Below are 17,937 nucleotides of genomic sequence, written 5' to 3'. Positions count from 1 at the left end.
GTAGTTGAACTCTTGTACCCTGTTCCACCTCTGGTGTGTGTTGCGTGTGTTATAAATTAGCAAGAAAAATAGTATATCTGCTATCCTTATCTAGTTTCTGTGTAATAGAATATATACCAGTCAGTAGTGATACCGAAATTCACAACATGGCCTGCTCATCATCATCATCAGCAACAATTGTCTCCTTGTTTCTCTTCCTCCTTGTTGCCGTCGTCTCCGCCACAGACCACATTGTCGGCGCTAATCGCGGATGGAACCCTGGAATTAACTACACTCTTTGGGCCAACAACCACACATTTCTTGTTGGCGACTACATTTGTATGTCTCGTTAGTCGTTACACATAATGTAAACATTTTTTTTCTATCTATTACTAACACATTACTTGTTTCAGCATTCAGGTACCAGAAAAACCAGTACAATGTGTTCGAGGTGAACCAAACAGGCTACGATAACTGCACGATAGAAGGAGCAACGGGGAACTGGACAAGCGGTAAAGATTTCATTATGCTCACAAAGGCCAAGCGTTACTTCTTCATTTGCGGAACTGGTGGTTGTTTTAATGGAATGAAAGTTACTGTTGTTGTTCATCCTCTTCCATCAGCAGCCAAAAACTCTACCACCGAGAGCTCCTCCGAAGCTTCTGCTGCATCTTTGTCATTGATGGGTGGTGGATCTCTCGCATTGTTGCCTGTGATGATGCTAGTCACATGGATTTGGGACGGGTTTGAATATGGGAGGGTCCATTATCAGTAGTTGAGTTTGAAAAGCTTGTGGTATCATTGTTTAGCCAGTTGTGCAAAACAACTCAGTACTGTCTGGATGTATTCAGTTATTTGAAATCAAGTGTAAAAAACATTATGAGTTGATTTTAATTTATTTTGGTTTTAAATGTGGATGATTTACAAGACCAATAGTTGGATATGATGCAAATTTCCGTTAAAACATTAATCTTAAACTTTACATAATGAACTTGTACTTTCCATGAAATATTATTGATTTATATCTGCATAACATTAGGTAGTCGGCGCATCTACAACCATGTAGAACATTCGCTAAAAATCATTAATACATATTATAAATAAAAAAATAAAAAATCAATCTCCAATGGTATATTCCCCTTATCTATAAATATAGTCAATATCTTGATGTTGGCTATATTTGTTGAACCGGTTTAAAAAATCTGTAAAAAAAAAATTCAAATCATTTATTACCATACTGAAGTAATATATTCTATTTATAACAACATAAAATTTTAATAACATACTATTTTTAAAATATAGCTAACCAATATAGCCAATACCATTGAAATACAATGTCTTACATATTCAACAAATTTTACATATTGTCTTACAGATCCGATTTAGCCAGCCAATTATAACCAACACCATTGGACATGCTCTCAGTAATACACACCAAGATCTAGTATTTTTTTAAATAGAATCGGGTATATAATGATATAATTAGAGCCAAACTTACAAAAATTGACATTGAATAAGTTGTTTGTTACTATATTAAGAGTATCTCCAACTGGTGTTAGCTACAAGTTAAAATGATTGGTTAAAATAAATAAAATAATGATTATGTAAAATCTACTGAACCTGTAAGTTCCGACGGAGTTGGCTATAACCATCGGTTATTTTTAAAAAATAGTATATTGTTATTCCTTAAAGTTATTATAAATAAAATATCTTATTTTACTATGTTAATAGATAATTTGTAATTTACTACAGGTTTATATAGGTTCGACAAATATAGCAAATATAAATAAGTTGACAAAAATTATAACTAATGAGAAAGTATCATTAAAAATGACAATTTTTTAAATAATATCTGTAATACTTCACAAAATGTAAGAGTGAGGTTGCGGAACTTGGCAGGGCCGACCCTATGTATTTGGGTGCCCTAGGCGGGATTTAAAAATGGTGCCCCATATTCATAACCAAAAAATCACAATAAGATATATTGATTATATAAAAGAAAACTTACTTGAATCTAAAGTAACAAGTGAATATAATGAATTTCTTGTACGCTAAATATCCAAGTTTTCAACCTCCTGCAATAATCTCCTGCAAGCCACTGATGTAGTATCATGAATATAGAACAATCATCATTACTAGTACACAACAATGTCAAAATAAAGTTATAAAAATGAGTTTACCTTTATTGATTTTGAAACTTTTTTCTAGGCTTTTGAGATGTGAATCTCTCTATGATTTTGCTATAATCTAGAAAACTCGCCAGCTCACTTTCAATAGACAATAAAGCCAATCCATTAAGTCTATCTTGAGACATCGAAGAGCGGAGATAAGATTTGATCAGTTTCAATCTAGAAAATGTCTTTTCCGCCTCTACCACTGTAACAGGAATGGTCACAACGATTCTATAAGCTATCCAAACATTTGGATAATTTATTTGTCTTGAACTAGAACTTAAATAATTAAGCACATCTATTGCCTTTGTTTTTGTTATCTCATCGGGTAATTCGAAGCACTAGTAACTCGTTAAACAACTTTGCGCCAACAATATCATATCGCATATCATGTCTAAGAAATCCCTCAAACTTCATGCAACAAGATTTTAACCCCTCATCATCACCAGATAAATGCTTCTTCAGGTTAAATAAAAACCCAAATTTTTCCTTATAATCTTGAAACTGTTTAAATCGTTCTTTGAGTTGAAAAACACCTTGATCAACAATATACAAGAAATAATACCTTCTGAATTTTTGTTCAGCACTCAAGTTCTGATCAAGTTCTGATCATCATCAGCTGCAATAGCCCCAAGATCATTAAAATGAACAAGCCTACGAATTTTTCGCTTTTCAAGAAACACAGGCTCCACATCCAACTCCAAATCTAACTCTTTTGCCTCCTTCTTGCAAGAGTCATAACCAGTTTCTCTAAACTCATTAAAAAAATTTATAAGTTCTTCCAATCTTGACAATGCAATATCAATATCAATATCTTCAAATTATAAGAACTTACTAACTGCATTAATGATATTTAACAAGTTAAACCAGATGCACATAGAAAATAGAAACTCAAAACTCTCAATTTCATTTTCAACTAAACTTCTAGCTTCACACCTTATCATAGAGTCTTGAGTTACATTACTAAGATGAACCAATGCATCTCTTAGTTTAGAAGTCTGAAATCTTACCGCTCTCACGCTTTCGATGTGACTTTCCCATCTTGTTGCACACAGTGGCTTTAATGTTAGGCCGTTAACAAATTTCTTGAGAATTTCCCATCGCTGTGTTAAAGATGAAAACAAAGTGTATACATATGTTATTGAAATATTTTGGTACCCCTGTGCGCGGTGGTGCCCTAGGCGGCCGCCTTGGTCGCCTTACCCAAGGGCCGGCCCTGAAACTTGGTTGTACGGCCGAATATGAGTAACAAGTTATTGCACTAAGTTTAAATTTTAACACAGACAAAAACATCGAATATGATGTATTCCATTTTCACCTACATTAGTTTCGAGTACTCCCTCAGTTTTTTATTATATGACGTTTGACTTTTATACACGCACTTTTAAGTGATTTGACTGCATAGTTAGAATAATAATTTTTAATTTTTCTTTTTGTAAATAAAAATATATAACTAAAATTTTAATTTATAAAAAGAAAATTTTAAAAAATATTATTTTATATATACGGTCAATGGACTTAGAATTGTATGCAAAAAAGTCAAATGACAAATAAAAAATACAGAGGGAGTATAACTAATAACTTGTTGTATAATTAATTAAGGAACAAAAATAAACACGGCTATTGGCTATTTAATAAAATAAACAACTGAATAGAGTTGAATAGCTCAAATAATTACATCAACAGTAATAATTTAGCTATTTGAAGTCTTGATGTACAATATAAAAAATACGATAGAAAAAAAGTACTCTAATTTCTATTTTATAAGAGCAAAACAATTCAAAAGACAAAACATGATTAATGATAATAAACCAATCGGCAAACAACAAACAAGTGTTAACATTTGGGTGTTTGTCTGAGTACGAACAGGTTAATACACTATCAGACGAGGAGAATAGGGAGCTCATAGCAGACATTAGTGTTACTGAAGTTAAGACTGCAGTTTTTTCAATGCACGCGGATAAGGCAAGCGGACCTGATGGTTTCAACCCCGCTTTTTATCAGGCATTTTGGGACATTATTCAGGTGGATGTGGTGAATTTCTGTCATGAGTTTATGTGTACTGGGAGACTACCTGAGGGGATCAATGATGCTATGGTTTGTTTAATTCCTAAAATTAAGAAATCACAAACAATGGGGGACTTGCGACCTATCTCGTTATGTAACGTACTTGTTCGAATTTTGTCGAAAGTGTTGTCAAATAGACTTAAGAAATGTCTGGGGTCTATAATATCGGACAAGCAGAGTGCGTTTATTGAAGGCAGGTTGTTGACAGATAATGCGCTTATTGCATTCGAAGTTAATCATTTTATGAAGAGGAAAACCCAGGGTAAGAACGGTATTGCAGGCCTCAAAATTGATATATCGAAAGCGTACGATAGGTTGGAATGGGGTTTTATTAGAAACATGATGCGTAAGTTTGGGTTTGGTCAATTGTGGATTGATAGGGTGATGTATTATATCGAATCGGCCAAGTATAGTTTTATTCATGATGGCGAGGTGTTTGGGAATATTACACCAGGTCGTGGGATCCGTCAAGGGGATCCGATTTCTTCTTATATTTATATAATGTGTGCGGAGGGGCTCAGTGCAATTATTCGGCGAAATGAAGAAGCTGGCATGATACATGGCTGTCGAGTAGCTCGAGGTGCACCGAGAATCTCACACTTGTTGTTCGCCGATGACTGTTATTTATTTTTCAAGGCCACTAAAACAGAAGCACAGACAATGAAAAGAATTTTGAATAGATATGCAGAGATGTCGGGGCAGTTGATTAATTTTAATAAGTCAGCTATTACGTTCTCCACTAATACAAAGTCTGAGCAGCGAAGTGAGGTGAGTACGCAGTTGGGAGTACAGGAAAAGGATGAGCCAGACAAGTATTTGGGTATGCCAATGCGGATAGGAAGTAACAGGTCAGTTGTGTTTGGTTTCCTGGCAGATAGGGTGCAGCAGAAACTACAGGCATGGACTGCTCAGAATATATCGAAAGCGGGCAAAGTGACTCTTCTTAAAACGTCAGCTCAATCGATTGCTAATTTTTGGATGAATTTGTTGTTAGTCCCAAGGGAGATTTGTGATAAGATTGAAAAGGCCATGAACGCCTACTGGTGGGGTGGGGGAGGGGAGAGGAAGGGGATTAAGTGGATGAGGTGGGAGCGTTTATGTGAGGTGAAGGAGATGGGAGGGTTGGGTTTTCGTAAACTTAGTGAGTTTAATGTTGCCATGCTCGCAAAGCAGGCATGACGACTATTAAATAATGTTAATCCACTAGTTACGAGTATTATGCAGGCTAAGTATTATGCTCACACGAGTTTTTTGGAAGCTAGTTTGGGTGTAAACCCATCCTACATGTGGCGTAGTATTATGGCTTCGCAGGAAATAATTAAGCAGGGGTGTAGGAGAAAAATTGGGGATGGTAAGTCGACTAAGGTGTGGCAGATACCTTGGTTACCTTGCAAAAACAATGGGTATTTGAGTAGTGAGGCTCATGTAGAGTTGCAGGAAACACTGGTGCATAATCTTATGATGGAAGGTCAAAATATGTGGGACGAGGAAGTGTTGAGTGACTTATTTAACGAGCGGGACAGAATGTTGATTCATCAAGTGCCCATACCGAGGTATAGTCGACCTGATTCTTGGTACTGGATCTTAGAAGATAGGGGCAACTTCTCTGTGAAGAGCTGCTACAGACAAATTTGGGGTGAAAGTACAGGTGACGAGGGTGGTTTTTGGAAGCAGATTTGGGGGTTGAAACTTCCTGGTAAGGTTGTTAATATGGTGTGGAGAGCGTGTAAGGGGGTGCTTCCTACAGCTACGGAGCTAGCCAAGAAAGGAGTAAGCTTAGATGTCATATGTGCGTGGTGTCGTGAACAGGTGGAGACACCAATTCATACAGTGTTTACTTGTCCGTTTGCTAGGGAAGTATGGGCTCAGGTGGGGATGCAGGAGATAATACCGTTAGATGAGGGTGTAACGGTGCTGCAAGTGTTGAAGGAAGCTTTTAGCAGATATAGTCGGGATAGACGAGTAATGATTGGAGTATATTGTTGGGGTTTATGGTGGCGTCGGAACTCATGGGTGTGGGATAGGAAAAGTATATCTACTTTCGGGGTTAAGTCGATGGTGATGAGTCTGGTGCAAGAGTGGCAACGGAGTCAAGAAACAGGGCAGGGCGCTAGAGGGAGGAAATGCAGTATAAACAAACGGTGGTGTAGACCTCAGGAAGGGTGAGTGAAAATTAATATTAACGCTGCGTGTCACGATCAGGTGGGATATATCGGAGCTGGGTGTATTGTACGAGATGATAGGGGGCGTTTTATCCGTGCTCGCAGTATTAAGATTCGAGGAGGGTGGCAACCCAGAGAAGCCGAGGCGCTGAGCCTTAAGGAGGCCTTGTCCTGGGTTCGTGAATGGAGAAGCTCTAGGTGTGTTTTTGAGCTGAACGCCAAGATTGTGGTTGAAGCAGTATATACCAATGGAGGGAATTCAAATTTTCATACTATTATAGAGGATTGTCGTGACATTCTTAAACACTTTCAGGAAGTGTTAGTAGTTTTTGATCATCGATCCGCGAACACAGTAGCCCATTTGTTAGCACATGCTGCTTGTTCTATGACAGATCAGATGGAGTGGTTGGATACTGCTCCTGATTTTATTCTATCTAATTTGTTTTCTGACAAGATTTAATATATGCAAATGCATTTTTTTAAAAAAAAAACAAGTGTTAACATTTCCCCACAGACAAAGGCACAAATAAATAAACAAACTAAGAAGGCCCAGACAAAGAACGCGACAACCATATTAAAATGAAAAAAAGAAAACAGTGCTCGCAATCATGTTCTAAATATCGGTTTACTACTCGTAAAATCAGAGATCAATCATCTATTTTCTATTCATCTCAGATTTAAGCTACTCTGGACTCGGATAAAAAGGAGTAGTTAGAAAAATTAATAATTTATCGAATCTCTTAAACACAGCCCAATACAGTGTTTTAAAAGACGAGAATTAAAATTAGTCGATAAAAATGTATTATGATAATTAGTGGAATAATTGATAATTAATCAGAGTAATTAATCGTGACACTAATCGGATGTATTTAACAGGATATAAAAATACTTAATTTATTAGATATATTATTAATCTTTAGAATAATACTTGCAACCACTTCGAACATTAAGTTTCTCGAAATCGTATTAAAAAACGAGTACTCAAAAATCGGTAATTTATCGAATCTCTTAAAACGCAACCGAATATCTGCAACATCTTCCAACACTTTAAACTTGATCACACCCCATTTGCCCTAATTCTCCAATTAATTTCAAAATCTAGGGTTTCGATTCAAATCTTTTCCAATCACAACACAACACAACACAAATTCAATACTTTCACTCTCTCCAACTCATAAACTCACCTCTCCCACCGACATCACAGCCGAGTCACTCCCCGAGTCAACTCGCCACCGAGTCAAATCACCTCCCACATTGCGCAAGATGATGCCTTCTATAATGAGAAAACAACAAGTGCACAAGCTATTGAGGTCTAATTCGTCCATGAATGCTTCGTGTTCTTCTGACGCCTCGTCCGATTCGACTCAGAGTAGAGCTTCTACGGGGAGGATTAGTAGACGCACTGCTCAGACGCTGAATCGGACGAAGCATTGCGTGTCGAGAGTCGATAAGGTTGTGGTTGTTGGTGATCATAGTGAGCAGCGAAATTGTGATGATGATGTTAAGATGAGATGTGCTTGGGTTACTCCGAATACCGGTGAGGCTCGAGTTTTTTTGTTTTGTTTTGTTTTGATTCGATATGTTTTTCGTTTCGTTTATGCTCTCGATTGCTTTCGATTCTGTTTTTATTAATGTGGAGAAAATTTAGGAATGTTAGGAAATTTAGAAATGCTAGGCTTTGTCTATGTTAGTGTTGAATTTATTGGAATCGTATTTATAAGTCTCGAGTTGGTTATAGCTAAACAAGGGCCATATGTGGCTTTTCCTGCTTTGTTTATACGCGTATATACTTTATATATGAAGTGTGTGTTTGAGTGTGTGAATTTGATTCTTGAAGTTTATTTCTTAGCATCGGAAAATTATCTCTACTTACATTAAAGTCTATATGTATCAAATATAGAGATTTATTTAAGCAAACATAGTCTAGATTAAAAGGAGAATTTTGTTGAATATTAGTACATTACTATGTAATCTTCATATTGTAGTCAAGGAAAAAACTTTATACCTTTGGTACGACACTTAACCTATAGTATGTGGTATATTGGAGCCTGTGGTTAGAATTGCAATTTGGAAATAAACTCTGGTAGTGTTTGAGCTCGTTCTTGTTTGCCTGCAATTTATGATTTTTTGAATTGCTTCCTGAATATACTCGAAGTTGGACTAAAAAATGAGTACTCGAAAAAGCGATAATTTATTGAATCTCTTAAAACGCATCCCAATACATATATTTTTTAATTGCTTCCTGAATATACTATGAAGAAAATTTAGAAATGCTAGGTTTGTTCAATGTTACTTTTGAATTTTTTGGAATTGTATTTATAGGTCTCGAGTCGGTTATAGCTAACAAAATGCAGGTTTTGGGGTCTTTACATGGGGCATATGTTGCTTTTTCGTCCATATCTATCTGCTTTGTTTATTTTGTATTACCTTATGTATTATGTAATGACGTGTGTGTGTAAATTTGATTCTTGAAGTTCATTTCTTAGCATAGGAAAATTATGTCTACTTACAGTAAAGTCTAAATGTATCAAATATGGATATTTCTTTAGAAAAACGGAACTAGATTAATAGGAAAATGTTGTTGAATATTATTATGTTTGTTGTTGAATATTATTATGTTTGCTTCTCAGATATATTTTCTTCATAATTTAGGTAAAGGAGTAAACTTGATACCTGTGTTACAACACTTAACTTATAGTATGTGCTATATTGGAGCGCTTGTGGTTAGGATTGCAATTTGAAAATGAACTCTGGTAGTGTTTGAGCTCGTTCTTGTTTGTCTGCAATTTATGATTTTTTGAATTGCTTCCTGAATATACTCGAAGTCGGACTAAAAAATGAGTACTCGAAAAAGCGATAATTTATCGAATCTCTTAAAACGCATCCCAATACATATATTTTTTAATTGCTTCCTGAATATACTGTGAAGAAAATTTAGAAATGCTAGGTTTGTTCTATGTTACTTTTGAATTTTTTGGAATTGTATTTATAGGTCTCGAGTCGGTTATAGCTAACAAAATGCAGGTTTTGGGGTCTTTACATGGGGCATATGTTGCTTTTTTGTCCATATCTATCTGCTTTGTTTATTTTGTATTACCTTATGTATTATGTAATGACGTGTGTGTGTAAATTTGATTCTTGAAGTTCATTTCTTAGCATAGGAAAATTATGTCTACTTACAGTAAAGTCTAAATGTATCAAATATGGATATTTCTTTAGAAAAACGGAACTAGATTAATAGGAAAATGTTGTTGAATATTATTATGTTTGTTGTTGAATATTATTATGTTTGCTTCTCAGATATATTTTCTTCATAATTTAGGTAAAGGAGTAAACTTGATACCTGTGTTACAACACTTAACTTATAGTATGTGCTATATTGGAGCGCTTGTGGTTAGGATTGCAATTTGAAAATGAACTCTGGTAGTGTTTGAGCTCGTTCTTGTTTGTCTGCAATTTATGATTTTTTGAATTGCTTCCTGAATATACTCGAAGTCGGACTAAAAAATGAGTACTCGAAAAAGCGATAATTTATCGAATCTCTTAAAACGCATCCCAATACATATATTTTTTAATTGCTTCCTGAATATACTGTGAAGAAAATTTAGAAATGCTAGGTTTGTTCTATGTTACTTTTGAATTTTTTGGAATTGTATTTATAGGTCTCGAGTCGGTTATAGCTAACAAAATGCAGGTTTTGGGGTCTTTACATGGGGCATATGTTGCTTTTTCGTCCATATCTATCTGCTTTGTTTATTTTGTATTACCTTATGTATGATGTAATGATGTGTGTGTGTAAATTTGATTCTTGAAGTTCATTTCTTAGCATAGGAAAATTATGTCTACTTACAGTAAAGTCTAAATGTATCAAATATGGATATTTCTTTAGAAAAACGGAACAAGATTAATAGGAAAATGTTGTTGAATATTATTATGTTTGCTTCTCAGATATATTTTCTTCATAATTTAGGTAAAGGAGTAAACTTGATACCTGTGTTACAACACTTAACTTATAGTATGTGCTATATCGGAGCGCTTGTGGTTAGGATTGCAATTTGAAAATGAACTCTGGTAGTGTTTGAGCTCGTTCTTGTTTAGCCTGCAATTTGTTAAAATTGCTTCCTGAATACATATGACCCTAACAAGCAAACTGTGAGTCCTTTTTAAGTTCAAGTTAAGAACAAGCTTATCTGTAAGAGTTTCACATTCTACAAACTAGAAATTCATATAGTGTTAGGAAATAGGGAAACATACTAGTCTATAGAAGCTCTCCACAAGTTTATCTATTTAGTACGAGAAAACAAATTAAATTAATTTCATGGAAAAGCAAGTAAATTTTGTTTAATTTGACATAAATTTTCTTTTCGGTAGTTATTACCTGAAAGCAGTACCAAAAAATTCCTATTACGCAAACCTTAATTTTCTGTGTTTTATTACAATTAAGCCTGCGCCTTGAGATTTTTGACTTCGGGATTCCCATCGGATTAAACCTGACTCTATATGGTTTTGAGCTAAAGCATCCACTTAATCGCACAATTAGCTTCTATCTTGATAATAGATTAGTTCATCTATCAGTCATTGTTGTCGAATCTCTTGACACAAATAGGGTTGGTTTGGTCTGAGAGTAATATTTGAAAAATAGGTCTTGCCTTAAGATGATGTTATATGCATGATCAATATGATATTTTTCTACCCCGTTTATATATTTGGTACAATAATTGCGTGTTTTACTTGGAAAAAGAGAAATCAGGAGGAGAAGCTTACTGTAGGTAGCAAAAATATAGTCCATTTTCTCGTAGTATGTAGCTGTGAAATATTTTATGGAGTGTTGTAACTTGTAATTATGAGAAGAGGTATCTCGAATTAGTCTTTGATTTAGCAAACAAATGTAATTCTGTTGGCTTAGCTCTTGCAACAATAAACATTATATTAAGGAGAGTCACAATTCTCCCGTCTGTTCTACATCTGGATTTAGGCGTACTACTTCCATAGTTCTATCTATCATTCAATTTCATATAGTTTTATACTTTTATCTTTTACCTTCTCTTTATAAATATATAGACTCGGTTCATTGAGGAACCAACTTAATTTGGGAACCAAGTAACCCCAACATATTCTTTAGATTAAAAGTCATTTTAACATTTGGATCAACCACTAACATATGTCTAATTATACACGCCAACTATATACTCATTAACACGGCTGTAACCTAGTTGAACATTATGACCTTTTTTTTTTAACAAATACAGAACAATGTATATTTATATCTCTTCTACATAAACTTCATAATTACAAAGTAAAACATATCCTTCATCAACTACAGAACAGAGTTAATTTTACAGGATGCAGTGTTCTATATTTATATAATTCAGTATTAATTATATTCCGTAACCGAGCAGATTATTATTGAGATTAATTGCAGATTTTGTGATACTACTTTCTTTTTCTTATATTGATAAATCACAATTATAAACATTTGAGTATTAATTATGGCCCCAAAATGACAGTGTCTTGTTAACATGCACATACACACCTGTACACATACACGATGCACACCTATTCCCATGTACATATATTATATATGCATATTGAGAATATTTACAGTTTATAGAGAAAAGAGACTAAATTGAGGAAAATAGGGTGACAAGTGGAAAATTGGTGAGGCCTTTATGTGGAACAACTGAACAAGAGGATTATGTGCCCTCACGATCCCTTCCCTTTTCTGTTTTAGTAAACTTACCTCATCTTTTTAATAAGGAATATTTTCGCATTATATATCATTGTTTGCTATCAGGGTTCCATTTACTTTCTAACATTATCTTTGGATTCCATTTACTAATTTATTTTCACTTTTTTAAAGATCCTTGTTATGTTGCTTTTCATGATGAAGAATGGGGAGTTCCTGTATACGATGACAAGTATGTTGCAAATACCTTCACTCTTGGTTTTGTATACACCTTTCATAAGTATCTTTTAGTTCATCTCACACTAAATTTCGTATAAAAAATAGGTGCACTTATGTTTTCTGAACCTCTCGCAGAAAACTGTTTGAATTACTCAGCTTATCAACTGCACTAGCCGAACTTACTTGGCCAGTCATTCTCAGTCGAAGGCATTTGTTTAGGTAAAATTGAGCAATAGCCTTAAATTAGCTTTTGATGTTTTATTTTATTGCTGCTTGTTTGTGCGGGATCTAGTGCGACTAATTCCACCTGGCATGTATTTATATGCAGAGAAGTATTTCAGGATTTTGACCCTATTAGTGTCTCCAAGATAAATGAGAAGAAGATTGCAACACCAGGAAGCTCAGCCAGCTCTCTTCTATCTGAGGTGAAACTACGTGGTATTGTTGAAAATGCTCGTCATGCGTGCAAGGTATATATGCTAACTTCATGTTCAGTTATGGCAAACAATATTGGATATTGTTTCATGCCCAGTGACGAGCCTTTAAATTGTGATCCAAATGTTGCTGTTTTTCCCATAATAAATATTGTCTTTGCTGAAAGTATGGAATAGTCTTCTGTTGAGTACGCCTAGGTTATGTTTGTTTGCAAAAACTATTTTGCACTCGTTTGTCTTACTAAATTCCTTGAAATAATCCCATGAACAAGTTTTCTTCATTCTAGATCATTTTGGGAGGATATTTAGAACCATCTCCTACTAGGTATTATGAATTTATTGAAATGAAACCTAAGTGATGACTGGAATCTGGTCCACAGGATAGTAGTTCTTTGGATTTAGAGTAAACAAGCTGAAATTCTTTGGATTGCAATCCCTTGAGCAAAGATGGCCTTGGTTGTCTTCTTTTATTATGTGTTCTCTTTTCTGTTAGCAATATACCCGCCCAAACTTACGCACTACATGGGCCCGAGTCAATATTTTTGTCTCCTTAAACCTGTTGAATTAATCAAGGCACTACATGTGGAACAGATCAGAAGTGCTAGCAGATCCTTGAACTCTATCTCCGCTTGATGCAATTTTAAATCAAATCTGATTAATAGAGCTGCAATTTGACCTGTTAAGTAGGTTGGTGAATTCAATGTTATTATTTTCAATAAATTATATGGTAGTGCTGATTATTTTGGAATTTAGTTACATTCCACCTGTTTCCGTATGCTGCAGTCTATAAACCGATTACTTTAATCAAATTTCCCAGGACTTGTCCTGGAAGTAAAACTAAGTTAACAGCTTGTAAGTTGTGACATGGATCTGATCTCATATTACAAGAAGATAATTGAATAACTGTTAGTTTACCTATCCATGAAGAAATCTTTTATAATAATGACACAGAGGAATATTTCCCCAAACAATCAATTTCTTGTAAGCAATCCATTATTTGCTTACAGTCTCTAGGAAATTTTCGTATCGTAATTATTGACATTGTTATAATGTTACAGATAATCAAAGAATTTGGATCTTTCAACAAGTATATATGGGTCTTTGTAAACCATAGGCCTACAGTTGGTCAATTCCGATATCCTCGTCAAGTTCCCATTAAGACATCAAAGGCTGATATGATAAGCAAAGACCTCGTCAGAAGAGGGTTCCGAGGTGTTGGACCTACAGTTGTGTACTCGTTCATGCAAGTAGCTGGAATTACAAATGATCACCTCACAAGTTGCTTCAGGTTCCAGGAGTGTATAGCTGCAGTAAATGCAAAGGATAATTACGAGGCTAGGGCCAATGGTAAAGTACCAGAAGATGCAAATGACCTTAGTTTAGCATTAGCTATAGATGACTTGACGCTATCGTCGGAGTGAAATCAAGATACCCAACTAATGAGTCGTAGTCTGCACTCATAACAGAGGTAGTTGCATTCTTTTGAGGAATGGGGTGGTGGGAGGGAGGTAGGGGGATTATATGTACAAATAGTGAGTATGAATTATTTTTGTGTATTGCACTGTAGATTCATTAGTATAATTTGGATATAAGGAAGGATGATGGGGCGTCATTAAGTAATTGTATATATTTAGCTTCTTAACTTGTGTATAGCTTGATCCAACTGTTTTAGTGGCCCGCCCTTGGTTTAACATCTCTTAACAATTTAGGATGTTGGCTGCGGGGAAGGTTCCGTTAACTAATGGACATAATAACAAAATGAATTATCTTCTGCTTGAGGAAATAATAGATTGATTCAGGCTTCTAGTAGCTTCGCTGTTTCAAGTTAGTGTGCATGATTGCATACTTCCAATGGATAAGAATATGCAGGTATCATCTTGACTCATTCTATCGTGTCTTTTTATGCCAAGTAGTACTAACTCTACAAAGAAAGGCCTATGTCAGATAGTAACATCATTGATAAATCACCCAGAATTTTCTTCCATTTTGTCTACTTGAATTAGACATGTTATGTGCATTTTTCTTCATGCGTTAATCTTTGATTATTCTTATAGCTGTTATCGTAGTATCACAAACAGAGAGGAAGTCAAGCATTTACGCATAGAAGAATTTTGTGTGTGAACAATTGAGAATAGCTGGTGGGGAAAACAGGCGGATATGTCATTTAAAACTTCTGGTTGTAATTTAATTTGTCCTTCTGTAATTGTGAAAATTTTCATACTCCAATTTGGACTTACAACAGCTATTTTTTTTTCTCCATGTGCTATATACACTAATAATGGGTTGGCCCATGTCTATCTTTCTAAAATTGTTCAAAGAAATACATGAAATGACTCTTTCTGAACTTTCTTCTCAACCTTTGTCTTCACCATTTCTCAGTCTGATTTTGACGGATAATCTGTCCTGAGATTGCCGCGGCAAGCGCTGCTTTGAAACTCGGGTCTTTTGTTAACGAAGACGCCATGTGGTCTATCAAGAACTGCTGAAATTCAGGTGACTCCACTTTGGGTGCAGAGGGTTTGTTGGCATTTTCGTTTGACTTGTTGGATTTTGTCAAGTCTAGTGTAATTGTATTATTGACAGGTCTTGATGTACTCAGAGAAGCTGAGGCTGGAACTGCACTCAGTGTCGATGCAGTTCGATTAGAACCCGAACTATTGACCTCAACTTTCGCAGGATGTGGATGATTGTGCTCCCCCTCATATGTTGCCACTAATATAGATTGATCCTCAACGCTTCTCTGGACCTGGAAAATGGCAATAACAAACAAATTAGCATCCTTCAACGTTGCTTACGAGGTTACAACGTTAAGCGGTGTTCTGTTTTAAGGAAAAAATGGTCACCTTCTTTTTGACAGGGCAAGTAGGAGCAAAAGAGCATTTGAAGTAAGCTCTAGGGCAAGGGTTATCCCTTGTGACCTTCTGGCCATATTTCCTCCATTGATATCCATCTTTAACTAGAAGTCCCGTGGTATCAGAAGGTTCGGTTCGCTTATAAACCCTAGATATTTTAGCTTGGATGTGTTCTTCTCTTGCTTTCTTGAATGAAGCAGTGTCTTCTTCTTCGCTTGAGCTGCTCTCAGCTGAATTTCTATTAACCACAACTCCAGCAGCTGCAGCAGCTGAAGTATTTTTGTTATTATTATTGTTGATAGTGTTTTCTGTAGTCTTTCTTTTCTTGGATGAAGTAGTACTGTCATCAGTAGTAGTTATTTCTGGATTCCTGTTCATGTACTCGGTCAAATTGCTTCTCAAAGCATTGTAATTCTCACACATGACAGTCAACATTTCTGTCAGCTTCTTGTTCTCTGCATTCACTCTGTTCAGTTCCTCAACCAATGCCCCAGCAGTACTCTAAATCACAAAAATAATTCAAACTTTTAGAAACCTTTTTTTTACCACGTGTTCGGGTCAGCTTACACGCAACTCGACTAATCGGGGAGGGAGTTAGCAGATCAACTTGTTACAACTTACAACTAAAAAAACTTCATATTTTAGTTTAAGAAAAATATAAAATTACTAACCTGGTCATGAAGTAATGAACTACTGTTTAATCCAAAATCAATGAAGCTCCTCTGAGACTCTTGTTTCTGAAAGCCAAAACAAACAATATAAGCACTCAACCTGAGAACCTCAAACATCAAAATTTACAATTCTGACACTGTTTGGCAAATCATATAAGCAGCTTATAAGTCAAAAAACATAAGTTACTTATAAGATATGTCAAACCGACCAGACGTTGAAAACAAGAACTTACCACAGGGAAGATATGAAGAGGGTTGGCATTGAGATCCAAGGAGGTGTTAACATAGTTTGTATATTCCATACTCTTGATCAAATGAATCTTTTTTTCTTGTTGTAGAACTAGTAGCTATTTAAAACTTCCAATACAGAAATGAAGAAACACCAGTATATATAGAGAGAAAGCTAGAACATAAAGAAAAGGGAAGTAGCTAAGAGTTGACGAGAAAAAGCTAAGATTGAACTGTCTTCAACTTGTGTAGAAGGAAAGAAATAGGAAGGAGACTTGAGAAATAAACAAGATATGAGTAGTAGTTTAGTAAGATGTGTTTATAGTAGCAAGTAATAGAAAAGAATAGAGCGTGTGGGGTGGCGTCAACAAAGTCGTAAAAGAAAATGTAAGAAGCTTGTGAGTTTTGTCGGCTTACATTTCAAAACTTTATGATATCCTCTAAAATTCACATAATCGAACTACGTGCTAATTTGGGGTGAATCTAATCAATCTTTGGTCAAGTCAAGCCCGCCTTTTTCTCGGTTCTATTTAGTTTTTTATGTGTTATATAAACATCTTTTCTATATATAATAGCCACATCATGACTAAAAAATTAACGGGTCTTTTTATTATCAGTTAAATGACGGATTTGTCCATGTATCTATCATAATTAAAAAATTATTGTTGGCCGTAATTGAACCACAATTTATTTAATGGGGTCATTTGATTGGAGGCATTCTGGTATGAGATATGAATTTCGTTCATTATAACCTCATACATGATGTTTGGTTGATAATTTTTTTCCTCCAGACCCATTCATCAACCCCCAAGGTATGAGTTTTTGATACCGAAGGAGAGAGATGAGTATAGGGAAGCTGTATGGGAAATCAATTTTGTTTATAGTATTTCAACTTTATTTAAGCAATCAAATGTAAATGTTTAATACAAAATAATTTAATGAACTAAAATTTATTAAAATAATATTTAAATTAATTAAAATTAATAACTTAAAAAATATTTTAAATCTAAAATATTTATTTCAACATTTAACCAAACACATGATATTATAAATGATACCTCAACCTCATACCATCTTAACCCGATTCCTAATTTCAACATCATATCACTTCTCGAACCAAACGACCCCTAATTTTAACTCTACAATATCACTATGGCACTGGCACTATGTCTTTTATGTTTTTAGTCAAATACTTAATATGTGTGTGTCGCTAAAAAGTAAAATTCCAGTTTACTATTGCAATTCATGAAATAAATTTTTATGTCATGCTTTTCCATTCATGTATACTGATTTAGTTAGTTATATATTTCTAAATAATTAAATTTACAATTTAGATAATAATTTCGATCAATATCTAACATATAAAGATAATCATTATATGAAAAATATAAATAAATTAAGATATAACATGTATTTAGTAAATAATGTTATATGTTTCCAAGTAATCCTCTTGTTAAAATCTACGATA

General features: G+C 34.8%; 3 protein-coding genes across 3 annotated transcripts; 2 read left to right on the top strand and 1 right to left on the bottom strand.

Annotated features, from left to right (window-relative positions):
• The first annotated feature begins 5 nt into the window (after window positions 1-5).
• On the top strand, window positions 6-908 carry LOC141661955 (early nodulin-like protein 19). Its single transcript, XM_074468990.1, has 2 exons — window positions 6-318; window positions 393-908. The coding sequence occupies exons 1-2, from the start codon at window positions 147-149 to the stop codon at window positions 752-754; spliced, it is 534 nt and encodes a 177-aa protein (XP_074325091.1). The 5' UTR covers window positions 6-146; the 3' UTR covers window positions 755-908.
• A 6,488-nt stretch (window positions 909-7,396) lies between these two features.
• On the top strand, window positions 7,397-14,489 carry LOC141661953 (uncharacterized). Its single transcript, XM_074468987.1, has 5 exons — window positions 7,397-7,916; window positions 12,240-12,297; window positions 12,420-12,503; window positions 12,613-12,754; window positions 13,777-14,489. Exons 1-5 carry the CDS (start codon window positions 7,643-7,645, stop codon window positions 14,137-14,139), a joined length of 921 nt encoding a protein of 306 aa, XP_074325088.1. The 5' UTR covers window positions 7,397-7,642; the 3' UTR covers window positions 14,140-14,489.
• A 387-nt stretch (window positions 14,490-14,876) lies between these two features.
• LOC141661952 (putative WRKY transcription factor 40) lies at window positions 14,877-16,728 on the bottom strand. The gene is made up of 4 exons (XM_074468986.1): window positions 16,475-16,728; window positions 16,242-16,307; window positions 15,562-16,071; window positions 14,877-15,464 (listed from the first exon to the last, which is right to left on the bottom strand). Exons 1-4 carry the CDS (start codon window positions 16,541-16,543, stop codon window positions 15,084-15,086), a joined length of 1,026 nt encoding a protein of 341 aa, XP_074325087.1. The 5' UTR covers window positions 16,544-16,728; the 3' UTR covers window positions 14,877-15,083.
• Between the last annotated feature and the right edge of the window lie 1,209 nt (window positions 16,729-17,937).

This window comes from Apium graveolens, chromosome 5 (genome assembly GCF_009905375.1).
Source record: "Apium graveolens cultivar Ventura chromosome 5, ASM990537v1, whole genome shotgun sequence".
Classification (NCBI taxonomy): domain Eukaryota; kingdom Viridiplantae; phylum Streptophyta; class Magnoliopsida; order Apiales; family Apiaceae; genus Apium; species Apium graveolens.
The sequence above is the reverse complement of the archived record's forward strand: the minus strand, read 5'-3'. Positions and strand labels throughout refer to the sequence as shown.